A 25,238-nucleotide genomic window follows, 5' to 3' on the forward strand; every position below is an offset into this window, starting at 1 on the left:
TTTCTTCCTTGGAGTCAGCATTTGGGGGCAGTCTTGATAGCCATCGTGGATCGGATTAGCCTGTGGTCTGTCCAGCAGTCATCAGCACCTGTCATGGCTCTTGTGAGAAGCACGTCACGGCAGTCTCTGGCATGTATAATTACATAGTCTAAGAGGTGCCAATGCTTGACTGGGGGTGCTTCCATGATGTCTTGAGCTTGTTTTTCTGGCGGAAGAGTGTGTTGGTGATGACAATGTCGTGTTCCGTACATTTGGTGAGAAGGATGCCATTCAAGTTGCTGTTTCCAACCCCGTCTTTTCCTATGGTCCCTGGCCACAAGTTGAAGTCTTGTCCGACTCTTGCATTAAAGTCCCCCAGGAGGATGATTTTGTCCTCCTTAGGTATCTCTGATAGGACGGTGTCCAGCTGATAGTAACATTTTTCCTTGATGTCTTCATCAGCGTCTGTTGTTGGTGCATAGGCACTTACGATGGTTGCCTGTTGGCAAGGTTAATTCGGAGGTTTGAGAGTCGTTCGTTAATGCCAATGGGTGCTTCGGTCAGGTGCTTCACTAGATCATTTCTGATAGCAAAGCCAACTCCGTGCATTCTTTGTTATTATTCAGGCAGTCCCTTCCAGAAGAAGGTGTAGCCTCCTTTTTCTTCCTTCAGCTGTCCTTCTCCTGCTCTCCGGGTCTCCTGAAGTGCAGCTATGTTGATGTTAAAGTGTCCCAGCTCCCTTGCAATGAAAGCAGTCCTGCATTCGGGGCGTTCACTGTCGGTATTATACAACAGTGTCCATACGTTCCATGTTCTAAAGTTCATTTTTCTTTTTTGGCCCCAGGGTGGTGATCCCTCTGGATGTGGCAGTCCAGTCAGGGATAAGAGAGGCAGACTATGTTTAGGGCACCTTTTGTAGTCTCTTCCCCGTGTGGGGTGAGCAGAGTGGATCCTAAAAAGGGCTGCTCACTCATGGATACAGCTGTCGAACTACTCAATTGTCTCGGACCTTGAAGCAGAACAGCTGAGTCCATATCTACCGCCCATGTGCCAATCTGTGACTAGGGGCTTCCAGATTTCACAGTCCTTCCCCTGTCACCACTGGCTGATCACCATTGGACTTTTTGTTGGTTTGCCAACATTACCAACAGTGCTTTGCACATGCAACGGTGCTTTGCACATACTGTGAAGGTGTGTTTTGAGTTAATTCAAATGAGGAATCCACAGTTATCTGGGATGCGGCTGCTTTTTCTCTGAGAGGTGTTCTTTTTGGGGTCTGTTATGGGACATCAAGGCCCAGGTGCTCTTTGAAGTCTGTCTGTCTGTTTTTCAATTTGTCATCATTCATCAGACTGTTTTTCATGGATCAGCTGGGAACGAAAACTGAAAAGGAGGGATCCAGAAAATCTAAAATGCCGAAAAGTTATGTCACATGATTCCCTAACTCTCTATGCGTAATGACACATCTACTTAATGTAATCTTTATTTTTTCTTCGTGTATTCCGTGAAATGCGCACCTATGGGTTTTCCCCTGCGCCTGCGCAGCAATCCGGAAGTTCTAAAGATTTAATAGATTTTTAAATGATTATTTAAATGATTATTTGCGGACGCGGAAGCCCCGCCCATGTCCCCGCCCCCTTGGGCGCCCTTCGCCGCGGCGTGCGGCTCCTGGGTAGTTCCTTTTTCCGCGCCAAACAGGCAGCATCTCCGGACTTCGCTCTTCGATTTACCTACACTTTCCCTGACTTTTGGACTGTTTTTCGACTACCTACCTTCTCCTCTCCTGAACGCGGACCGGCACGACTATTCTTTCTCCTGAACAGGCTAAGATGTCTTCCCTTTACTTTAAAAATTGTTCGGCCTGCGGAGTTAACCTCCCTGAGGCCGATAGGCATTCAAAATGCCTTCTCTGTCTTGGAGAAACTCACAACCTCCAGACATGTGAAATTTGCTTGAGCTTCACCACCAGGGCTCGCAAAGGCAGAGATGCCAGATTAAAAGCTTTGTTGTATGAACGGGCCCTAGCGCCCCAGATGCTCCCCGCTCCCTCCCAATCCTCCCCGATTCAAGAAGTTGCTCAGCCTCCCTCCCCACGCGTTGGGGATAGGCGTGATTCTACTCAGGCAAATGCTTCCCTTGAGGAGCAGCCGAGGAAAAAAGCAAAGCTTTCTAAACAGGCCACGAAGCCTGCAAAAACGAAAGAGAAACCTAGTAAACAGAAAAAGGGACGGCAACTCACTGGTGTTCAGCCCTTGAGTCCTCCTATCCTTGAAACGGTGCCTCACCTCTCCGGTTCCACCCTGCAGCTGCAGGAACCGCTCCCAAACATGCTGGAAATGGAGGATCCCTCCCACCTCCCTCCACTCGAGCTCCTAGCCCCCCACCTGGAGCCGGAGCAGCCACCCGATCTCTCTCTCTCTCCCCCTCCCTTGCCTCCTTCTCAGACCTCTCCCCCCCCCTCTCCAAACTCTCCGCAACCGGTACCAGGGGAAACTCCTTCCCCCATACAGCCAAGCACTTCGGCGCAATCCTCTAGACGCCGCCAGCGCTCTCCATCCCCTCATGCAAACCAACCCTCGACCCCCTCCCACCCTCCACCCAAGAAGGTGCGATCTCTTCCTCCTGAACACTATCAAACCTATGGGTACCAGGAGTACCCTTACCACCTCTATCCCCCCCCTCCACCTCCCTTCCCATACCCTTTCTACTACCCTCCCCCCCCTGACCATTTTAGGGGGCCCCATGCCTATCAATACCCTGACCCCAGGTACCCACAACCTCCTCGTGCACCACCTACGGCTACACTCTCTCAACCACCAGACCTTCACCCCGAGGTGGATCCTCAATCACTCCCTCATGACCCTCGCATGCCTCCTCAACCAGAGACTGATACTATTGATCTGGAGTCCAATGAGGATACTCCTGTTATCCAGGACCCGGTAACAGACTCTGATCCATCACCTCAGCACCTAGAGGATTTTAAAAAATTCTCAGCCCTTATGATTAGGCTGGCAAGGACCCTGAACCTTACCACTCCAGAGCCTTCTGATACAGTCACAGATCCATGCTTTACTTCTACTGAACAACAGGCACCTGCATCCACTGTGTTGCCCACACTGCCTTATCTCTTGAAAATCCTTAAAAATACAGGGGTTGCCCCGTCCCTGGTTCCAGCAACCCCAAAAAGGGCAGAAAATTTGTACCGTATTGACTTATCTTCAGCTTCATGGCTATCCAAAATGCCCAAAGCAAACTCTGTAGTAACTGATGCTCAACCAAAGCCAATCCAAATTAACCAGTCATCTCCCTCCGATAAAGAAGGGAGAAAATTGGACTCTATGGCTAAAAAATTTTACTCCTCAGCATGCCTCTTTGCCCGCATGGCACACTATGGAGTCTATATGAGTGTCTACCAGACCCTACTTTGGAATAAAATATCTCCATATTTAGACTTATTACCACCAGCTGAGCAACCGCTGGCTAAGGCCTTTGCTCAAGAAGCACTGTTGTTAGCCAAACTACAGAAAGATCTAGCAAAAAATACAGCTGACACCTCAGGCAAATTGATTGCGGGATCGGTTGCTCTCAGACGCCACGCCTGGCTGAGAGCTGCAATTCTTTCCCAATCACAACGTGCCCTCATTGAGAACCTCCCTATGGATGAGGCGGGCCTCTTCAACCCTGAAACAGATTCACAATTGGAGCATTCCCACAAAATGAAACAAACTGTATACAAGTATGATCAACAGCCCTACACCTACCAACGCCAAAGGTGGGGCTCCTACTACTACCGGCCCCAGTTTTATAACAGGCCTTATAACACTTCTTTTTACAGGGGCAGACAAAGACCATACGCCCCAGCTACAGCTGCAAGACGTCCTTCACTTCCCTCCAGAGGTCAGTACCGTGGTACCAGACCTTCCAATACCAATAAACGCCGTTTTTGACACACCTTTACCTATCACCTCACCCCCCACCCCCCCACTTACATACTTAAACAGGCTTCATCAATTCCTTCCACAATGGCAATCCATAACCACAGACACCTGGGTTCTCGATATAGTAAACAGGGGTTATGCAATAGAGTTCAATACCTATCCACAGGTTGGCACTATTCTTTTCACTCAACCCTCTCAAGCCATTTGGGACGAAATAAACTCTCTCCTTCATAAAGGAGCTATCTCTGTCACTCCTTCTCACACAACCGCCACCTGTTTCTACTCTCGATACTTCTTAGTAGATAAAAGAGATGGTGGCCTTCGACCCATTCTGGATCTCCGTAGACTCAACACTTTCATCACACCACGCAAATTCCGCATGGTCACTCTACCTAACATTCTCCCTTTCATCCCTGAAAACTCGTGGCTAGCCACGATAGACCTACGAGACGCATACTTCCATATCTCAATCAGACCATCACATCGCAGGTTTCTGACCTTTGCAGTTCAGGACAAACATTTTTCCTTCAATTCTCTCCCGTTTGGTTTGTCCACGGCACCCAGAGTATTCACTAAGTGCATGGCCGTTGTAGCCGCACATCTCCGTCAACAGGGCGTTACGGTTTTTCCGTACCTTGATGATTGGTTATTTTGCTCGTCCTCAAGGCCTCAGTTGTGTAAAGATATTCATTACACCTTATCTCTTTTACAGGTCCTTGGACTGGTTATCAACCAGGAAAAATCCCATCTCCAACCGACGCAACGTATCCAATTCATCGGAGCTATCCTAGACACCATACGCCAGAAAGCGTACCTCCCGGAAGACCGATTTTCCAACCTCAAACAGGCCATTACTACCCTCCAACACTCTCAGCAGGCCTCCGCTTGGGCTATTCAGTCCATCCTGGGTCACATGTCCTCCACCACAAACGTGACCCCATTCGCACGCCTCCGAATGCGGCCCCTTCAAAACTGGTTCATCAGAACCTTCGACCCTCTCCGCGACTCACAGTCTCGGGTCCTTCATCCACCCCACTCTGTCCTCCACTCCCTTGTATGGTGGACAAAAGCACGCAATGTTCTCTTGGGAATTCCATTCAACCAACCCCGTCCCTCTGCGTCCCTCACGACGGACGCCTCCAACTCGGGTTGGGGAGCTCACCTCAAGGGGTTCCAGGTCAGCGGGCACTGGACCCGACAAGACCAGAAATTCCACATCAACGCCCTCGAAATGATGGCGGTGGAGAAAGCTCTTCGGGCCTTCGTCCGAATTGTATCCAACCGTGTGGTCCAGATAGTGACAGACAACACAGCTGTCAAATACTACATAAACAAACAGGGAGGAACGAGGTCACAAACACTTCTCTCAATCGTCACACGCATCTGGGAATGGTGCATTCAACACAATGTCCTTCTCACAGCCATCCACCTCCCGGGACAGGACAACATTTTAGCGGACTCCCTGAGCAGAACAGCAAAAAACAATCACGAATGGCATCTCCACCCAACACAATTCAAACTCATCACACGCAAATGGGGCACCCCCAGGATAGACCTTTTTGCCTCCCCTTCGAACACTCATTGCCCTCTCTACTGCGCAAGACTCCACCCTCGCGCATCCCCAGGTTGTCTCGGAGACGCCTTCCTATTCCACTGGACACCAGGCCTCCTATACATCTTCCCTCCGCTCCCCCTCCTATCCCCAGTCATAGCCAAGATAATCCAAGACAAATCGGACTGCATCCTAATCACCCCGTGGTGGCCACGCCAGCATTGGTTTGCCCCACTCCTCCTACTCTCCAACAGCCAATTCCTCAAATTCGACCCCACCCCGGACCTCCTCACGGTGGAGAACGGGCTGGTGCTTCACCCAGACCTCCAATCCCTCCGTCTTACAGCGTGGAGGATCAAGCCTCAATAAACTTGTCTGATGCAGTATCCCGTATAATTCTTGCCGCTCACAAACCAAACACTACCAAATCATACAACTACAAATGGTCCCTCTTTACATCCTTTGCAAACTCGGCAGGACACAACCCCACTACAGCACCTACCCCGGTGGTGCTAGATTTCTTGGTACACCTCTCCAACAAATGCTCCTCCCTCTCATCTGTCAAATGCTACCTAGCGGCCATTTCATCTTTCCGTAGAAAAGCTGGCTTGCCGTCCCTTTTTCAAGACCATTTGGTTCAATTGTTTCTAAAAGGATACAAGAATGTCCACCCTCCTGCCTCCCCTCCCGCCCCCCAATGGAGCTTGGAGTTAGTACTATCCCAGTTGTCAAAACCTCCCTTTGAACCCATGGCCTCCAATGAGATTTCTCACCTTTCCTGGAAGACTGCATTCCTAGTGGCCATTACATCCGCTAGAAGAAGCAGTGAGCTCACGGCTCTCCGTTCAGACCCACCTTACATTAGGTTCCATGATGACAAGGTCGTCCTTCGAACCGACGTTACGTTTCTTCCCAAAGTTGTTTCCCAGTTTCACATGTCGGAAGACATTATTTTACCAGCATTCTTTACAAATCCAACCTCCCCGTTGGAGGTGACCCTTCACTCCCTTGATGTTAAAAGAGCACTCTCGTTCTACTTACATAGGACGTCCTCTTACAGGAAGTCTCCCAAACTCTTTTTAAAGTACAGGAAAGACACTCTGGGCCACCCTGTGTCCTCACAGGGATTGGCTTCCTGGATCGTTTCGACGATTCGCCTAGCCTACCAATTGGCGGGAAAAGAACCACCATCTCATCTGGTGGCTCACTCCACTCGGTCAGTCTCTACTTCCCAAGCCTTCCTGCGAGGGGTGCCGCTGGACCAGATCTGTAGAGCAGCTACGTGGTCTACACCTTCCACGTTTGCCTCTCACTACAAATTGGATATACATGCCAAGAAGGACGCTGCTTTCGGCAGGGCAGTTCTTTTTTCCTGTGTGGCATGACCCACCTCCAGGTCAGTAGCTTGCTATCTCACCCATAGGTGCGCATTTCACGGAATACACGAAGAAAAAATAAAGGTTGCTTACCTGTAACCGTATTTCTTCGAGTGTTATTCCGTGAAATTCGCACAACCCGCCCTTCCTCCCCTCTGTCATGCCGTTGCCTGGCTGCTGTTTAGCGCTGGGGAACTACCCAGGAGCCGCACGCCGCGGCGAAGGGCGCCCAAGGGGGCGGGGACATGGGCGGGGCTTCCGCGTCCGCAAATAATCATTTAAATAATCATTTAAAAATCTATTAAATCTTTAGAACTTCCGGATTGCTGCGCAGGCGCAGGGGAAAACCCATAGGTGCGAATTTCACGGAATAACACTCGAAGAAATACGGTTACAGGTAAGCAACCTTTATTTATTTGATTAACTCAGTTTTTGTTAACTGTTACCATATCTTTTCAAAACATTACAGAATTATTCTGAATATTTAAAACGGAGTGACTAATAGAAAAGAGTAATTCTTCTGAGGCTGGTTTCTCAAGAATTCATTTTTACTGATTTTTTCCCCAATGGTAATACTTTTTATTGCTATATTATTTAAACCTATTCTGGATCTACTTGCTTTTTGTGGTATTTGCCATTTTTATAGATTATAAAGAAGATTATGTGAAAAGTAGGATAAATTACCATTAATGCCACATTGCATTATTAAAATTCATGAATCAAAGGTTGTTGACAAAACATGGGCATGGAAGCAGCAGTAACATGATTAGGTAACTCAAACTCTAGTACACCTAAAATAGTTAAAATGGGAATTTCTGTTCTGCTGTTTTTGCAGTTCCAATAGATTTTAAGGAACTCTGCAATTCAAACATTCAGTTGAACAAAAACAATTCTATAATGTCCAAAGATAATAGTAATTAAAAACAATAAGTAGTCTTAAACCATTTAAAGTAGGTTATTTTAAATAGATTTGTAACACTTAAAATGTATGAGAGGATATACGTAATGCATATTGAGAAACTCTAAACTTGCTAACTGCTGCTCTCCCTCAGGAGGGGCAGGAAGAGTTCCTGAGGAACAACTGAGAATGCATGGCGATAACCAAACAGGTGAGAAGGTTGGCCTTCACTGCCTATGCCCTTTGCTGTCCAAATAGGTAGGGAAGAATCTTTTCTTTGTATTGAATTTTTGACGAGAGACTGAGAACCAGTTTGGTCATTTCACATATAGCTTGGAAAATTAATCCACTGAAGCAAGTATATTCAGAGTTTGAAACTTGAGAAGTACAGCCTATTTACGGCATGAATGAGTGAATTTCTGCCTTCTGGATGTTGTTGAGCTGCATTTCCCATCAGCTTTAACCAACAGAGGCAGTGGTGAGGAATCTGAGAGTTAGAGTGCAAGAATATTAGGAAGACTGAACTTTTCCCTGTTCATACTTCATAATGTGTAGATGGGTGTGGCTGTAAAAAATTCTACACCTCTAGATCCAAATAGGAATAGAAGAGCTTTATTTGAAACAACATGCTCTGTTATTGGATTGGCCAACCTTGTGTGACAAAGCAGCTGTTAAATATTGTCATACAAGTATATGTCACATGACATAATAAGATAACATATTAAAGATGTCTTATGATGTTATACACCATGTATACAGAATATATATATACTTAATCATTTAACTGCAAATTTATACTGTTCTTTAGAGTGCTAGCACATAATGTGGGAAATCCAGTTTCAGATACATGTAGTTCAAATGGCAGAAGTGGACTGTAATGAACCCTAATGAGCAGGCTTTAAGTAAGGTGTCCCAAAATTTGGGTAGAAGCTTCTTCCATAAGTGAAAGCTACAATTTTCTTGAACCGGCCCAGTTTTGTTGGCCAAGATTACGCTAAAGCCATGAGAATTCAATATATTGCTGAAGTTCCAATATTGTCGAATTGATTTTCTCTTCAAATTTTATGTATTTGAAAACAGTAATGAACTATACATAGCAAGGTGACTACCTTTTTGTCGTCCCATAATCTGTTATGTCTTGGAAGTGTTTGATATAGTAAACATTTCATTCCAAATGGTGCCCTAAGTAAGAGTCTTGTTCGTGGATGTGACACCAGGAATGTTCCTGACATGGAAGGAGGTAAAAAAAAAAGACCTAGAAAGATGGCAAAGGATTCAGTTACCCTGGTTGGGAAGAATAGCCACGCTAAAAATGATGATCTTTCTATTTCATAATTTAAAAATAAATTAAGGGAGTGAAGGTCTACGATAAAGGATTTGGTCAAATTTATATGGAATGAAGAAAAGGCTAGAATTGAATATAGGAATCTAATAGATGCCAAAAACAGAGGAATAGTAGCACTTCCAGATCGTAGATACAGTTATGAAGCCCCATGCTTTAGATGGTTAAAGGACTGGATAAAATTAGAAAATTGAGCTTTACTCAGTTTAGAAGGGTATAATCTAAGAGTGGGATGGCATGCCTATTTATGGTATGGAAAAGATAAGGCTAACAAAGACTTTAATTGGCATCCAATAAGAGCTAGCCTTTTAAAGAAGTGGTAAAGATATAAGGAAGGGATGGAGCAAAAAAACCCTGGAAGCAGTGTTAAAACCAATATATAATAAGGAATTGAGAACTTAATAGGGAACACCTAATGGAAGAAAAAGGACAATGGGAATTAAATGAGAAAGTAGAGTTAAGGATAAATGACAGGTTTCAGTATTATCAACTACAGGATATATTTAGGAAAGACATAAAAACTGGGTTCACCAAAATGAAATTGGTGGTTGGAGAATTATTTTGGAGAAAGAGAATAAAGGATTGATCTCCAGGTTATAAAAATATATTCTAGAGTATAACCTGGAAGATAATCAAGCAAAACAAGTATTGATTTCCCGGGACAGAGCATTAGCGAAAAATAAAGATTTGAATAATTGGAAATACTTATGGAAAAAAGGTTTAAATTTTCAATAGTTGGGTCCACTATATAACTCCTGAATTAATGACTAAAATTGATAAAAGAAAACCTAATGGGGGGAATGTTGGAAATGCAGAAAGACTCCTTCCATGTTTGGTGAACCTGTAAGGAGGTAAAAGGTGATGGAAGAAACTAATAAAATGATTTCTAAAAAGATTAAGGAAAACCCAGAAATGTGTCTGTTGGACTTGTTTCAAGAGAGAATCGGTAAAGAAGATGAGGAAATTTGGTTGTAGGTTTTTTTCAGGTTGTATGACCATGTTCTAGAAGCATTCTCTCCTGATGTTTCACCTGCATCTGGCAAGCATCCTCAGAGGTTGCTTGCCACAGATGTAGGCGAAACGTCAGGAGAGAATTCTTCTAGAACATGCCCATACAACTTGAAAAAACCTACAACAACCCAGTGATTCCGGCCATGAAAGCCTTCAACAATACATGAGGAAATTTGACAGTACAGTTTTGTGGCAGTGAGAATTACAATAGCAACGTCTTGGAAGGGGGGAAAAGAACTACTTATTAAGCATTGGAGAAGGAAATGAATTTGAGTATATTCAAATGGCCAAGCTCTCCAGTGGCAAAGGGGAGGAAACAATGAAAAGTTCGCTAGAAAATGAAGACTTGCCTTTGGGTATTGAAAAAAGAAACAAAATTAGATTTTGAAATAACTGCACAGGGAATTTATTAGTATAATGATAAGGATAGAGTTTTGTTAGATACAAGTTCCATATGGTGTGGTGTTGGAAGTCTTGGGTAATGGTTCACAGGTGGGAATGGGGTGGTGGTGGGATCAGGGAAATAATATTTGTATTTTGATAGTTGAATTTTGTAGGCTGTATGCTTTTTCACATAAGAATAAAAGTTTTTTTAAAAAAAAATGAAAGTAGCCTTCCTCAACAAAGCACAGCAAACTTGTTTTTCGAATAGGCAGGTTGGGACGCTTATTTGGATGCATTCACTCACTATCTGATGGTATTACTCAAATTGGTCTACTCTCTTTAAATTATATTGTATATTCACATTCTGCTTTTAATAGCACTGCTACTTCATAAATCTCACAATTGCCAAAAGCCTCAATTATTATTATAACAAAAGCAATAAACAAATCCCAGTTTAGTGTATTGTCGAAGGCTTTCATGGCTGGAATCACTAGGTTCTTGTGGGTTTTTTCGGGCTATAGGGCCATGTTCTAGAGGCATTTCTCCTGATGTTTCGCCTGCATCTATGGAAGCATCCTCAGAGGTATGCTTGCCATAGATGCAAGCGAAACGTCAGGAGAAACGTCAGGAGATACTACCTCTGAGGATGCTTGCCATAGATGCAGGCGAAATGTCAGGAGAAATGCCTCTAGAACGTGGCCCTATAGCCCGAAAAAACCCACAAGAACCTAGAAATCCCAGTTTTTCTTGAAGTTGGACAAATATTTCTCCTTAGTCATCCTAGTCAGTTTGTCTAATGCACAAATCTTCAACAATCATTATTGTCACTTTCTTCTTCTCTGTATGCTTTTTCTTTTCTTCTCTTCCAGCTGATACGTGTTGGTCATGTTTCCATATCTCTTCATCAACGTATTCAGTTGGTGTAGAGTCAGATCAAGAATCTGTGATCTTACAAAATTAACCATCACATCTGCTGTTCTAGAAGGCCTGTGGCTCTCGTGAAATTCTCCCCTATCTTGAGATCTGTCCTATTCTTGATCTGCGTCTTTTCCCACAGTGAGGACATCAGTTTCCAGACAGAAGGCATTCCTGGTCAGGGTTGGCTTGACGTGCCTTCCTCTTGGCACGTTTCCCCCTTTCACCCTCCATTCGTGCCTCTTTGAAATCGACAGCACTGCTGGCCACAGCCGACCTCCAGTTAGATCGCTCAAGGGCCAAGACTTCTCAGTGTCTGCCACAGTTTTTGAGGTTGGCTTTAAGCCCATCTTTAAATCTCTTTTCCTGTCCACCAACATTCCGTTTTCCGTTCTTGAGTTCGGAGTAGAGTAACAGCTTTGGGAGACAGTGATTGGGCATTCGGACAAAGTGGCCAGTCCAGCGGAGTTGATGGTGGAGGAGCATCACTTCAATGCTGGTGGTCTTTGCTTCTTTCAGCACGCTGATATTTGTCTGCCTGTCTTCCCAAGAGATTTGCAATATTTTTTGGAGGCAGCACTGATGGATCGTTCCAGGAGTTGGCGTATGACGTCTGTAGACAGTTCACGCTTCACAGGCACATAGCAGGTTTGGGAGGACAGTGTCTTTATAAACAAACACCTTGGTATCCCTATGGATATCCTGGTCCTCAAACACTCTCTGCTTCATTCGGAAGAACGTTGCACTTGCAGATCTCAGGTGGTGTTGCATTTCAGTGTCAGTGTTGACTTTTATGGAGAAGTAGCTGCCAACGTAGCGAAATGGTCAACATTTTCTAATGTTACACCATTAAGCTGTATTTCTGGCATTGGAGAGGGCTTGGGTGGTGACTGCTGGAAGAGGACTTTGGTTTTATCGATGTTCAGTGAAAGGCCGAGCTTCTTGTATGCTTCTGCAAAGGTGTTTAGAGTGGCTTGTAGGTCTTAAGAATGTGCACAGACAACATTGTCATCAGCATATTGGAGTTCTATAACATCAGTCCGGTCCTTTGGTTTTATCGATGTTCAGTGAAAGGCCGAGCTTGTATGCTTCTGCAAAGGTGTTTAGAGTGGCTTGTAGGTCTTAAGAATGTGCACAGACAACATTGTCATCAGCATATTGGAGTTCTATAACATCAGTCCGGTCCTTTCTCATGAGTTTGTTTAGTTGTTTTGTTGATCCATGAACGCTCAGGCTTCTTTAAGAGCTATTTACCTTGAAATCATTTAGATTACTAGTTGATCTAAAATATCAAGGATGTACTGCATCAGTTTTGCTTAAAAGCATGGTGGAACTGCAGTGTAAATTCTTTTTCATTCTCTTTCCAACGTTTGGTTGTGCTGCCCTTTTACATCTGGGAAAACATGTTACGGTTGAATGTGTTTGAATGTAAAGTAAACAGTAAAAGCCACAGAGTCTTGAACTCTTTGTTGATCACATAGTTTATTACTAAGTCCAATCTTTCAAGTTTTCTTAGTCTTTTGTTATTAAGTCCCACTAGTTAATCAGCTTAGTTGAGGAGCATCCTCTTACAACCACTTGCTAAATTAGGTTGCTTTTAAACACTGCTCGATAATTTTGTTTTACTCACACATATTGACAAATAGAATGAGGCTCCAAATGGGAGATTAAATGACCATCAGAAAAGAACTACTCACAAGGTTAAAGATTAAATCTCTGGTTCTTCTTTAAAAATGGGTAATTAGTGCGGCTTCATTTGTATTTTGTTAACAGACCAGGTCCATTGGGTTCTTACTCATAGCCTTTACTGACCTCATATGTCTCTGAGACGTGTGCCATGACAGGACATCTTTTATCAAGGAGAAAGTTTAAAATGACTTTTTTCTGAGTCTATTTTTCTGTATTGCCATTGTTCTGGTAATCTTCGAGGCTCCCAAGGGGAAAGCCACTATATGCGGAATACACCAGTGGTAGTTCGGACAGGTGGCAATTATCCCCTTAGTATTGGAAACTCAGAGGTTATTTATAGTGGGTCAGTTTCTGCCTGTGATACTACTGAGACTTTGTCTTGGCAGGACACAAGAAGGTAGGGGGAACTGTGAATTAATATCCACTACATCTGGTTGCTGTGTTTTTAACACAAGCAATGCAAAAATCTTACTTTAATGATGAAATCTGTAAGATTTATTTAGTGACAAGCTCATGTCCGGTGGACAACTAACTTTTTTTGGATTTTTCCCCCTATTTTTTGGAGACATGAGGAAAGATATTATTTAAAGTTTAAAATAAAAATCAGCAAAACTGGCTAGAAATTGTTGGGGGGAAAAACTTGCATTAATTATATAATAGTACCTTAGACCTAAAAGAAAGCCCATTAAAGCTGAAGTAATCTCATGACTGCTAATAATAGTAAGTTGTCAACAAAGAGTTAAAGGTCCTTTACGATATGCATACCCATAACAACAAAGAGTTTTCATGCGGAAAACCAACAGGAAACTAATGTTTAAATATTGAATATTGGGAGACTTATAGGGAAACAGGTAGTAGAAAAATTTACACTGCAACACTACCATGAGATACTATTGCAAGAAAAGTTCTAGTCACTTTAAAAACAACTGCTGTCAAAATAAATGTCAGACTACTAATTTTGGATTATACTGAAAGTTTAAATTATTTCAATACACATGCTTATCAAATTAGCTAGAAAAATACCTTTTGATTAACCCACTAAACCAACTGAAATAGCCTTTTATTGATGAGATGAAGATGACAAGGAAATATTTCTTTGCTGTTTTGCAAGACATATGTAATTCTTCAGAAAGATTGACTGGAAAGCTAACTTGAGTGCATCAGAATTAAAGAAATTTGAAAGTAAGACTCAGATTTTGGAGGAGACTACAGAGAAATTAAAGCATGAGGAGAAAATGCTGGATACAATGATAATTCTATACCTCAAAGACGAGAAACTCACAAGAGTTTGGGGCCAACCTGAAATGCAGATGGAGGATATTCACAGTAAAATGATTGAAGCTTTCGCTGATGTTCTGGAATTTCCACATAAAGATTTCAGCTGGGAGATCAACAAGATCTATTGGCAGGATTCTTACGTGGCAAGCCAGCAAAAATTGCCCTGAGATGTAGTGGTTAATTTTATTAGATCCCTGATTGTCAAAATGTCCAGGTAATTTGGTTCTACAGAATTTTGAAGGAAGTATTATACTTTTTTGTCACAAAGTAGGCAAAAGATATCATTTATTTGGGAAAAAATAGAGGGGAGTCTTTCTCAGAGTTAATTAAAAGAGACTTAGATTAAACACAGTGCAAAAAGTGGAAGAATTCTTTAAATATGGAGATAGATTCAACACACACCAGAGGAAACGAAAAGAAGAGGACAAAACTGGAGAAGATAACAAAGGATGACAAGGAAGATACAGATACAGATGGAAAAGCTGAAATGGAAATTGACTGTAATACTGATAAAGGCAACGGGTGGCTGTAAAATTAATGGCTTGGAATATCCAGGGGATAAATGAGTCCCATAAACAAAAACAGATATTTTACTTCTTTGAAAAATGTAAGTTGTTCTATGCCTTCAGGAGAGTCATTAAGATGAGAGATGACAGATTGCTTTTAAATTTGAAACGGGGGCCCCATTTTTCAGTTTTGATAGATAGGAAACAGAGAAGTAATTTATGTAAATAAGAGATATGTGAACAAAAGGATCTTTCAGGATAATAATGGACAAAACTTTGGGGTGGAGATACAGCTATAACGGGGTAAAACCCATGAGAGTTCATATCTATGCACCTTCAGGAGAAAAGTCAGAATTTTATCAAAAACTGATAACACAAATAAATTAATAGTCTTTTGAAAATGTAGTATTTTAGCATATACTTTACACTTGGTGAGATTTTGAACTTTATCCTGAAGGAACATGGAGAATTGTTAGGGTTTAAAACCAGCCAGAATAAAACAGCTGCTCTGACTAAGAATATGACCAAAGAGGAACAAAATTTTTAAGGGAGAAACTGGGCTTCCAGTTTGCTCATAAAATTAAAATATGTGGTAGGAAAAAATAATTCCAAAATTACACTTTGATAAGTGATAATTATGGTAAAATATGAAATTACATCAAAAAAGACATAGAAAGATAGAATGAGTTAAAACTGTTGCTTGTGGATAGGATTTCATTAATTAAGATGAATGTTCTGTTGTTTTTATTTCAGTCTTTACCAATCTTACTAAACGACATTCCATTCAAACAATTGCAAATTACCTATTACATTTCATTTGGCAAGGGAAGAAATCCAGAATCAGATTCAAGATATTGAAAGTGATAAGAAAAATGGTGGTATGTGTCTGCCCAACCTGGAAATGTATTATTATACTTGGTCTTTGATATGACAAAAAAACTAGTCAGTATTGGAAAAAAAAATACTTTAACTAGACAGTGCCAGTTTGAAATTTGAGGTATATGCCTTTCTTTGGTATGATAAAGTGAAAGCCATTTTAATAATCATTTCATAGGGAGATTACAATTTGGAATAGATATAAGAATAATTTTTATTTAAAGTTGCCTTTATGGTACTTTCTGCATTAAGCATTATTCAGAAGAGAAATTCCTTTAGATTAAAACTGGCTGATCTGTGAAGATTTTTAAAGATGGATTGAAGATAATTAATAATAATAATAATAATAATAATTATTATTATTATTATTTATATTCTGCTCTATCTCCTTGAAGGGTCTCAGGGCAGATTCCAAATATAAAAGGGAAATATTCAATCCCCAAATACAACAACAATACATCCATACTAGCAAAATTTTAACATCCCAACATATGTAAACACAAATTATAACTTAACAAACTAAAATTAAATAAAAAACACAGCCTGTTATAACAAACAAAAGACAAAATATCAAACATTGAATGGAAACAAAAAATTCTCATTTCCTTGAGGCAAATCAATTAATCATTGCTTAAGATATCTATTGAGCTGGTGGGGTGAGCAGGGCAAGGATATGGATGGCAACTATTAATCAGAGGTATAATGGTAGTATTACCAACTACTATTCCTCCTCCTCGTAAGCCAGTGAGCAAAGGTATTTCTTCGGCTGTTTCTTGAAAGCGAGGAGGGAGGGGGCCATCTTTAACTCCTTAAGAAAGGAGTTCCAGAGATGGGTAGCCACGGAGAAGGCCCTTTCCCTCGTTCTCACCAGCCATGCTTGGGACAGGGATGGAACTTAGAGGAGGACCTCCTCTGATGATCTCAGTGTCCAAGTTGGTCTGTAGAGGGAGATGCAGTTTGTCAAATAGTCTGGACCTAAGCCGTTTAGGGCTTTAAAAATAAGAACCAACACTTTGTATTTAGCTCGGAAGCAGAGTGGCAGCCAGTGGAGCTGCCGCAACATGGGAGTGGTTCTCTGCCTGAATGGTGCCCCGGTTAGTAACCTGGCTGCCGATCTCTGGACCATTCGAAGCTTCTGAACTATCTTCAAAGGCAGCCCCATGTAGAGAGTGTTGCAGTAGTCCAAACGAGCATGGACTACCATGGCCAAGTCAGGCGTCTCAAGGCATGGGTGCAGCTAGCACACCAGTTTTAACTGTGCAAAGGGGCTCCTGGCCATCGCTGACATCTGGGGTTCCAAGGCTAAGTCTAGGATCACCCCCAGACTGCAGACCTGTGTCTTCTGGGGGAGTGCGACCCCATCCAACACAGGCTGTAATCACACACCCCAATCTGCTTTACAACTGACCAGAAGTACCTCCGTCTTGTCTGGATTTAGTTTCAGCTTGTTGGCCCTCATTCAGTCCATTACTGAGTCAGGCACCGGTTCAGGACCAGAACAGCATCCTTGGCATTTGATGGAAAGGAGTAATTGAGTTGGGTGTCATCCTCATAAATTTGACACTGAACTTCAAAACTCCTGTTGATCTCCCAGCGGTTTCATGTAAATGTTAAGCAGCATGGGTGACAGAATTGAACCCTGAGGGACCCCACAGGCCACCAGCCAGGGAGTTGAACAGGAGTCCCCCAGCTCCACCATCTGGGTCCACCCCTCCAGGAAGGACCGGAGCCACTGCAGAACAGTGCCTCCAAGCCTCATCCCAGAGAGATGGCCCAGAAGGAAACCGTGGTCGATGGTATCGAAAGCCGCTGAGAGGTCCAGGAGAACCAGCAGGGATACACTCCCTCTGTCTAGCTTTCTTCGTAGATCATCCAGCAAGGCAACCAGTGCCATTTCTGTTCCGTAACCAGTCCTGAAACCAGTTTGAAATGGATCCAGAATATCAGTGTCTTCCCTAACCACTCGAAACAGCTCTCTTGGGCGCGGTTCTTTGCAGATGCAATGTTGGTGGCTATAAGTGAGAGGTGACTTAATGGTGGAGGCTTATTCAATGCATTGGTTTGCCTACAGACAAATCAACAAACAACGTGGGATTAAAGATGGGATTAAAAATGTACTTGACACAGTTAAATTAGAATATGGAAATTTACTGTGTTCAAGTGATGAGCATATGATTATTCAAACATATACATTGCTGTTAAAATATTGACTGGAGTAGAAACAAGTGAAAGATTGTATGGTCAAATGGGCTCAAAATATGTGGTATTTCTTCCATTGTAAGATGCCATCGATTATAAGATGCACCCTAATTTCGCTACCACCAGCATCAACAATATACATAAGATACACCTGCAATTCTAAGACACACCCCGTTTTTAGAGATGTTTATATAGGAAAAAAGTGCATCTTAGAAATACAGCAGGTATACAAATACAGTTGAAACCATGGGAGAAGGTGTAAGTAAAGAGTCTGAAGTTTACTTTGAGTAATGGTTTAAAATATTTTTTATAAGATGATGCACACATGTATTCAACACTGGAAGGGGTTTTTAAGATGTAAAAGGGCAGCCCAAACAATTGTTGAAAATGTGAACCCAGTATCACATGCGGTGGTTTTGCAGAAAGGCCCAGAAATATTGCACTCAAAAGATATTATTAAGGCTAAATTTAAGATGAGGCCATAGTTTTATTTGTTGGGGGTGCTGGGTGGTCATTTTTTAAAAATTGGGGGAATGATACATTATATGATAACGGCTACAATAATTGCATATTCCTAAATGCCCCAAAGTGAAAGAAACTAGTTACCCCAACGCAAGAATAACAGCTAGTGAAGACCTGTGAATGAGCTGATGAATTGACTGTTGATTAAAAAGAAATATTTGATTGATTAAAAAAAAAAGTTCAGGAACTGTTCATCACAATTTTGTAACAACAGTGGGGGCATTTATCAATTGCCTAAAGTAGAAGTATGGTTATATTATGATTTAAAGGGAGAAGATCAGTAAGGGCAATAACTATCAGATTAGGAAGTTTACAGTTCTTTTTGTTTTGTTTTGTATGGTTTTTTTCCAGTTGCCGTTTAGTTATAATGGATAGAATGTAGTTGTGTAGTTGTATACCTAAAAAGCTTGTTTGTTTTATTTTGGGGTTTTTTTTTCTTGAATAAAAATGATTTTTTAAAAATGATTCTCCCCTTGAAAAAATACTCCTGTTAAAGGATGTGTGATAGCATTGGATTTTTTTAATGTTCTACTCATATTCTGCAGATTTATTTGAAAGTTTCTAATGCAGTTTTTACTTCCTTGTAACAAAAGTTAGTCCAAAAGATTTTCACATACTATTTTACAGTATACTGTATTATTGACAATGAATGTTTTTGTGCATTCAGTAAAGTAAATAATTGCTAATCAAACAGTCCTTTTGTTAAAGTTAGAGTAGCAAAAGCTCTTATTTTACTAATGTAACAGCTGTTGATGTGTATGAATAACTTTTTGATTGTATCACTTAACTGCAAGCGATAATGCTTACAGATATACTTCAGTTATAACAAAGTAGAGATGATTAGAGATAGTCCCTCTTTAACTGAAAATCTAGTACCACAGGGGGAAAATAAGATAGGAAGAGTAGGTTCCTAAACCACAGAAAAGAAGAGCTGTTCAATGTGTTTTAGCAAGCTGTTTGTTTCAAACTAACATTAGATACATGCAAAATTAAACAATCAGGTCTAGTAAGTGTTGCATAAGTAAACAACATATTTTGAATCTTCTAAAGACTGTGAAAGCTGTTTTTAAAATGAATTCAGGGATGACTTTATCATTCTCAATTTTTCCATTTTGATGGGCAGATTTTTAGGCTGGGGGTATCTGATGAGGCAAGCTTACCTATTCTTCCTGTTTCTCTCTGTTTGGTTGTTTGTGCAGTGCTTAGTAATACTGTCCTAAAACATGCAACATATCTTACATGTTTTAGGTCAGTGTTTTACAAACTGCATGTGTTTTGGACTTCAGCTCCCAGAATCGATGATCATTGACCAAGGCAACTGAAGCTTCTTGGAGCTGCAGTGCAAAACACATGGGGGACTAAAGTTTGAGATCACTATTTTAGGACTAAAGTTGGATCAGCTAGATCAGAATCCCATTATTTCCCAGAGAGAAAAGTATATTATTAATTGCAGACATTCTGCTTTAACCCAACAAGTTAGGTTTCTCCAATCCTCCTTCACCTCCCTCTTAGTACCACTACTGTTAAAAAGACTCGCAACTAGACAATAGATGAAAAAAGAGACTTCAACAAGTGTAAAAAAACCCCTCTTTGCCAGAGGCTTTATTAACTGAGGCACCTAAGCTTATTAGGAATATATGCAGAATTGGATGGCTCAACTAATATGCACACAAGTTAAGTTTAAAATCATACACACAGACACACACTGTATTCCACCAATTCTAAGGTGCACTTTTCCTGTGTTAGGGACTCCAGCAAACAGGGTGCGCCTTACAATCAATGGCACCTTAGATTTGTTGAGGTTTTTTCATTTGGCTTATCTCCAAGAGAGAAGGAAGAAGGTGTCCAGCCTTAAATGGCTATGATTTGGGGGCTTTCCTTTTCAAACTACCTTACCCCTGAGGGAGGAGGAGGAAGGGTTCCAGCCCCAAATGGCTCCGCTGGCCTCCACCATTTTATCTGCAGCTAGAAAAAAAAGACATATGCAGACAAAATAAATTCCAGGTTGAAGCAAAAACATGGTATTATTCTAAAAAATATTATAAGAACCCCCCCCCCCCCAAAAAAAAATTAAAGCTTCAAAATGGGTGATGGTGTTGCAGCATAGGTTGGTGGCACCTTAGGTTAGGTGGAATACAGTGCATGTGTAGATACATAGTAGTTGGAAGAATTGTAATCTCTAGGTCATCTAGCTATAGCAAATACCATGCTTTTAAAGTTGTTAGTAGCATGTTCTCTGTTTGGTTCCTGAGCAGAATGCTTAGCAGGGAAACAGCTGTAGTGTGGATTCTTATCCTGGGTCCAATATGTTGTATAATGGCTTTACATAGAATTAGATATGACTTGACTGAAACAGCAGTTCATAAATTGCCTGAGATTTTTTGTTGCATCTGTTTCTTTATGTACATTGCAATGAGTTATATTTGGAAATAGCAAATTAGTATTTAATTTTATTAATACTTATAAATACCTATATAAGTAAAGTACTGATCATTAAGGTGCACTTAAGCAGAATCCGTTGGGTTTGACAGTGTAAATGATTAAGGAGTGCGTTTGATGTTTTTAAAGATGACATAAGGTTGACTCTTCCTTTGTAGGCTTGAAATCTCGAGATGAATTGTTGGCTTATTCACCACCAAAGGATGCATCTGAAAATGATCCACGTGTAATTATTAGGCGAAGAAATTCTGATTATCCATCTACATGCTCTGCATTTTCAGACTCACAGGAGAGAAGATTAGAAGATGAAGTAAATACAGAGCAAGAGACAAAATTTGAAGAACAGTTTGAAACTGAGACAAATGACTGTGTGTCGAATTCCATAAGTGGACTAATAGAAACAGCAATATTAGAAGAATACACTCTATTTACCAGTAAAATTCAGGAGATGTTGAAGAAGAAGAATATTATTTATGCCAGTAGAATATCCAGACCTGTTATTTCAGCCAAGGAAAGAGTTATGAGACTTTCTGAATATATATGTTTACAGGCATCGGATATTGCTGTCCAAGAATATGTAGAAAGACTGAGTGAAAATCTCAACAATGTTATTTTGTCAGCTTCATGTGGCATCCAGAGTGTTCCCCTTACTGGCAATTCTGAACTGGTAAATGACTCAGATGATACTGAATTGAATCTGCCATCAGAAGAGATTGAGCCTCTTTCAGGTGACCTTGATGTGGCGCAATTTCCAGAGCCACCATGCAACAAAGTGGAAAGAGATTCATTCATTGATGAACAGGATCACTTAGCAACCTTGGACACAGGAAAAGAACACAGCCCACTGAGTGCCAACATAGAAATGAACTTGGCAGCAGAAACAAATGTCTGTAGTGCTGACCCTGCGCAGCAGACAGATAAGATGTCAAAGGTGGCAGATAATTCAAAGGTTACACCCAAGACGGCTGTGGTTGGCCTTATAAGCCAGTTAAAACCTGAAGTATTTGACAGCATTGTCAAAATAATGCAAGATGTACAAAAAAACACTGTGAAATTTTACATCCATGAAGAGCACGAGAGCACACTTTGTAAAGAAATAAAGGTATGTTTTCCTTTCTTATGAAGCTTGTGTGCGCATGTGAGTCATTTGTATGCTTCCCCTGAGTATTTGAGGAAATACAGTTGCGCTCAGTGAGTACAAATAGGAAAAGTTTAAGCGAGAAAGTTCTCTGTTCACATGTTTGCTTGTTGTGTGCTTTGTAATTTATATCCTGATTTCAATGTTATTTTGGTATACCATCTATGTGATATATTTGGGAAATGATAGAGACATAATAATAGTAATACAGTGAGACCCCAGTGTACGCTGGGGTTACATTTTTGGCCAGATCACCATTATCTGAAACTGTGGATACAACAGAACACCATTATATTACCTGAATTCTGGTCCCATCATATGCCATAGAATTGCCCTGGATGACCCAAACATTCCTAGAATGACAATTTTTCTTTGGGCGCAGGAAAGTGAAACCGTAGATACAAGTTCCACGGTTACAGGATCTTACTTTAAATTAGTACTTAATAATTTGTATACACGATGTTAGCATAGTTCTTAAAACTCAAGAAAACTTTACAGTGTGTTACATAACTAGTCTTTAAAACACCTGTTTCAAATAGATGCATTAAGGAACGAGAAGAATACATTTTATTTTGAAGAGTAAAACATGAAATAATTTGGTTTTGCAAATATTGATAATATTGATAGTGGCTTTTGTTTTGCTTGATTTTGCATGCCAAAATGAATTTTCTTAAACTTCAGAAGTTTATACCTACCTTTGTAAGAAAAAATTAAATTAAAAAAATGATTTTGCTGTTATTTTCTGAATAAACCGAATTTGTCAATGGCATTTTTATGCCAAATCATGTTATGCAGTATGATTGCTGTACCCATGGATCCAGCTACCTTCATCAAACAAAATATGTTCTCTAGGAATGTTCTAGGTATTTGGGTGGAAGTCATTCATTTGAATAGTGTTCACTGTTATCCACAGTTTCCTGTTCCCATAATAAGTTCAGAAATGTATCCCACATAGAAAAGTGGGATACATTTCTATACCTTATTGTTCTCGCTCTTTCGTTGTATTCTATATAAAAATTTAATAAAATTTCTTTAAAAATGTATCCCACATAGATACAGGCAGTTCCAAGTTAAAACTAGTGTGTGTGTGTGTGTGTGTGTGTGAGAGAGAGAGAGAGAGAGAGAGAGAAACAAGCTTTCGATGGCATAGGGGTTAACACCCCTGTGGTGTTTGTTTTGCTGTTTGTGCCCCTGTTCAAAAGATTTCACCTCACTTTCTGTCTGTATGATGATTGGATTTTGAAAAAAAATAGCTTGTTGTGGAAACAAGGATTGGTGTGAAAGCTTCAGTGGAGACATCTTTTCCCCATGATAACTCTCTCAGGAGTAAATTTTCCTTCCAAGGGGAAGTTTCCTCTCACTTTCTGTTGGCTCACCCCTGTTCTAAACTATTGGATGTTTGTAATTCGGATGTTTGTATTACGGGGACTGCCTGTACAAGCATCATGCTGTTCTTCACACGTTTTATATTCTTAAAGTAAGCAAGTATATTTCGATCATGAACTGATGCTAATTTTGACTCCCTCCCCCCATTTTTCTGTACCATTCCCCAGAATAAAATGGAAAATGTCGTGTGTCCCCCTTAAAATGTCTTAATGTGTTCCGTCTTTAGTCAGAATGCTGTAATTATAGTTTTCAAAGGGTGCCGTGTGCTGTTTTACTAAATTATCTCCTTGTATATAGAGCTGCTTACTAAATTTAATGAATACCAAGTTCATTTTCTTATGTGGTGGATATTTTGAATGAATTATATTAGTTTAATGGTTTCTCTGCTTGGTTTAGGAATATCTTACTAAATTAGGTAATACAGAGTGCCATCCTGAGCAGTTCTTAAGAAGAAGAGCTGATTTGGATAAATTGCTTATTATTATTCAAAATGAAGATATTGCCAATCTAATTCATAAGGTACGTAAAACTCTTGGGTATTGAGATGGCTTTGCAATTTGTTGTTGTCCCAGGCAATCTGAATGTTGATTATTCATTTATTGGCGTTCACAGCCAGAATCATTTGTGTTAGTAGTGTTAAGAAAGTGCAGTAGGCAATATATACTTCCTTAATTTGATTTCTTTTTAGTACTGTCTAATTCTGACCACACGTTTTCTTTAAATAGATACCATGTTTAGTAACTTTGAAGAGGCTTCCATGTGTCAACTTTGCTGGTGTTGACAGTCTGGATGATGTAAAAAATCACACTTACAATGAATTATTTGTTTCTGGTGGCTTCATTGTCTCTGATGAATCGGTTCTCAATCCAGAATCTGTGACAGTTGGTAAGATGGACAGACACATTTATATTCAATACAAAAAAGGGAAGAATGTGAAAAAATTTCAGATCCATAATGTGTCAATTTAAAGTCTGTGTGCAGTTAGCCTGATATGTCCGTAATTTTACTTTTGTTTGTTTTAAAATATTCTTATGGAAATCTCCTGTGTAAAACATTCTACACCTTAAAGGCGGCACCAGATACCTTTTTATTTTGGAACCTAAACATGGGCATTTCTGGTTAGTACTGAGAAAGGAGGCTGCCAACTAATACCAGTTCTTACAGACTATATTCCAGAAGAAGAAACTGACAAAATCACATATGAGTATACTTTGTCTCAGAAAACCCTATAAAATTCATGAAGTTGTCATAAGTCGACAGATAAAACAAGGGCAATACATAACACGGAGAGTATTTTGTTTTTTTACATTTTTTGTCCAATAAATCCCTGAACATTCCTGAACATTGCTGGCACATATTGTCTGAGGCTTTTGAGAAATGAAATACCAATGATTTAAGACTTACTGACATTTTACATCACTAAAGGGCATTCATTTTGAAAACTTTGCTCAGCCATTTATAAATGTTGTACAGGGTGCCTCCAATCTAAATACTGTAGAGACATAAAAACAAGTCAGACCCAACTATAGGACTACAGGTTTCAGTGGCATAGGTTTCGTATTATTTATTATAAATATATGTTTAAAATGGCATTCAAGTTGGGAACTTTTCCGTTAGTCTTTTTATAGCGAATAGTTTCAGATGTTAAGCTGAAACATTCTTGATGTCTGAACCATAGAGATCAGAAGTGGGTTTCAGGTGCCTACTTTCCATCCTCTTTCCTTCCTGGCTTGTGTTAATCAAGCAGTGTTGAGAAATCTACATGTTTACTAGCTCAGATTATCAACAGCCACAGGTTTTTCTATGCATA

The 25,238-nt window shown here is 40.6% G+C and overlaps 2 protein-coding genes across 9 annotated transcripts in view; both read left to right on the top strand.

The window, feature by feature from the left end:
- The window catches only part of TASOR (transcription activation suppressor), a 92,080-nt gene that overhangs the window by 33,356 nt on the left and 33,486 nt on the right, over nt 1-25,238 (top strand). For 7 of the 8 annotated variants that reach the window (XR_010909147.1, XR_010909148.1, XR_010909146.1 and 4 more), the window contains exons 17-20: nt 7,898-7,954; nt 21,063-22,006; nt 23,825-23,947; nt 24,154-24,313. Coding sequence is in view for 4 of the 8 variants with exons in the window: in XM_067463533.1 (XP_067319634.1) it covers nt 7,898-7,954; nt 21,063-22,006; nt 23,825-23,947; nt 24,154-24,313 (1,284 nt within the window). In the remaining 4 variants the exon portion in view is untranslated. The remainder of the gene's footprint in view (nt 1-7,897; nt 7,955-21,062; nt 22,007-23,824; nt 23,948-24,153; nt 24,314-25,238) is intronic. The other variant, XM_060766080.2, reaches the window with a different exon arrangement.
- LOC137096035 (uncharacterized protein C6orf132 homolog) lies at nt 1,633-7,089 on the top strand. The gene is made up of 2 exons (XM_067463534.1): nt 1,633-3,876; nt 4,630-7,089. Exons 1-2 carry the CDS (start codon nt 1,809-1,811, stop codon nt 6,852-6,854), a joined length of 4,293 nt encoding a protein of 1,430 aa, XP_067319635.1. The 5' UTR covers nt 1,633-1,808; the 3' UTR covers nt 6,855-7,089.

The sequence above is a fragment of the Anolis sagrei genome, chromosome 2, assembly GCF_037176765.1.
Source record: "Anolis sagrei isolate rAnoSag1 chromosome 2, rAnoSag1.mat, whole genome shotgun sequence".
Classification (NCBI taxonomy): Eukaryota; Metazoa; Chordata; class Lepidosauria; order Squamata; family Dactyloidae; genus Anolis; species Anolis sagrei.

What these genes read in the sequence shown, in the direction of transcription:
- LOC137096035 (XM_067463534.1), top strand. Translation starts at nt 1,809, where the DNA reads ATGTCTTCCCTTTACTTTAAAAATTGTTCGGCCTGCGGAGTTAACCTC. An exon ending in TCCTTCACTTCCCTCCAGAG is followed by an intron (nt 3,877 to 4,629) that starts GTCAGTACCGTG and finishes TCTCTTTTACAG; the next exon opens with GTCCTTGGACTGGTTATCAA.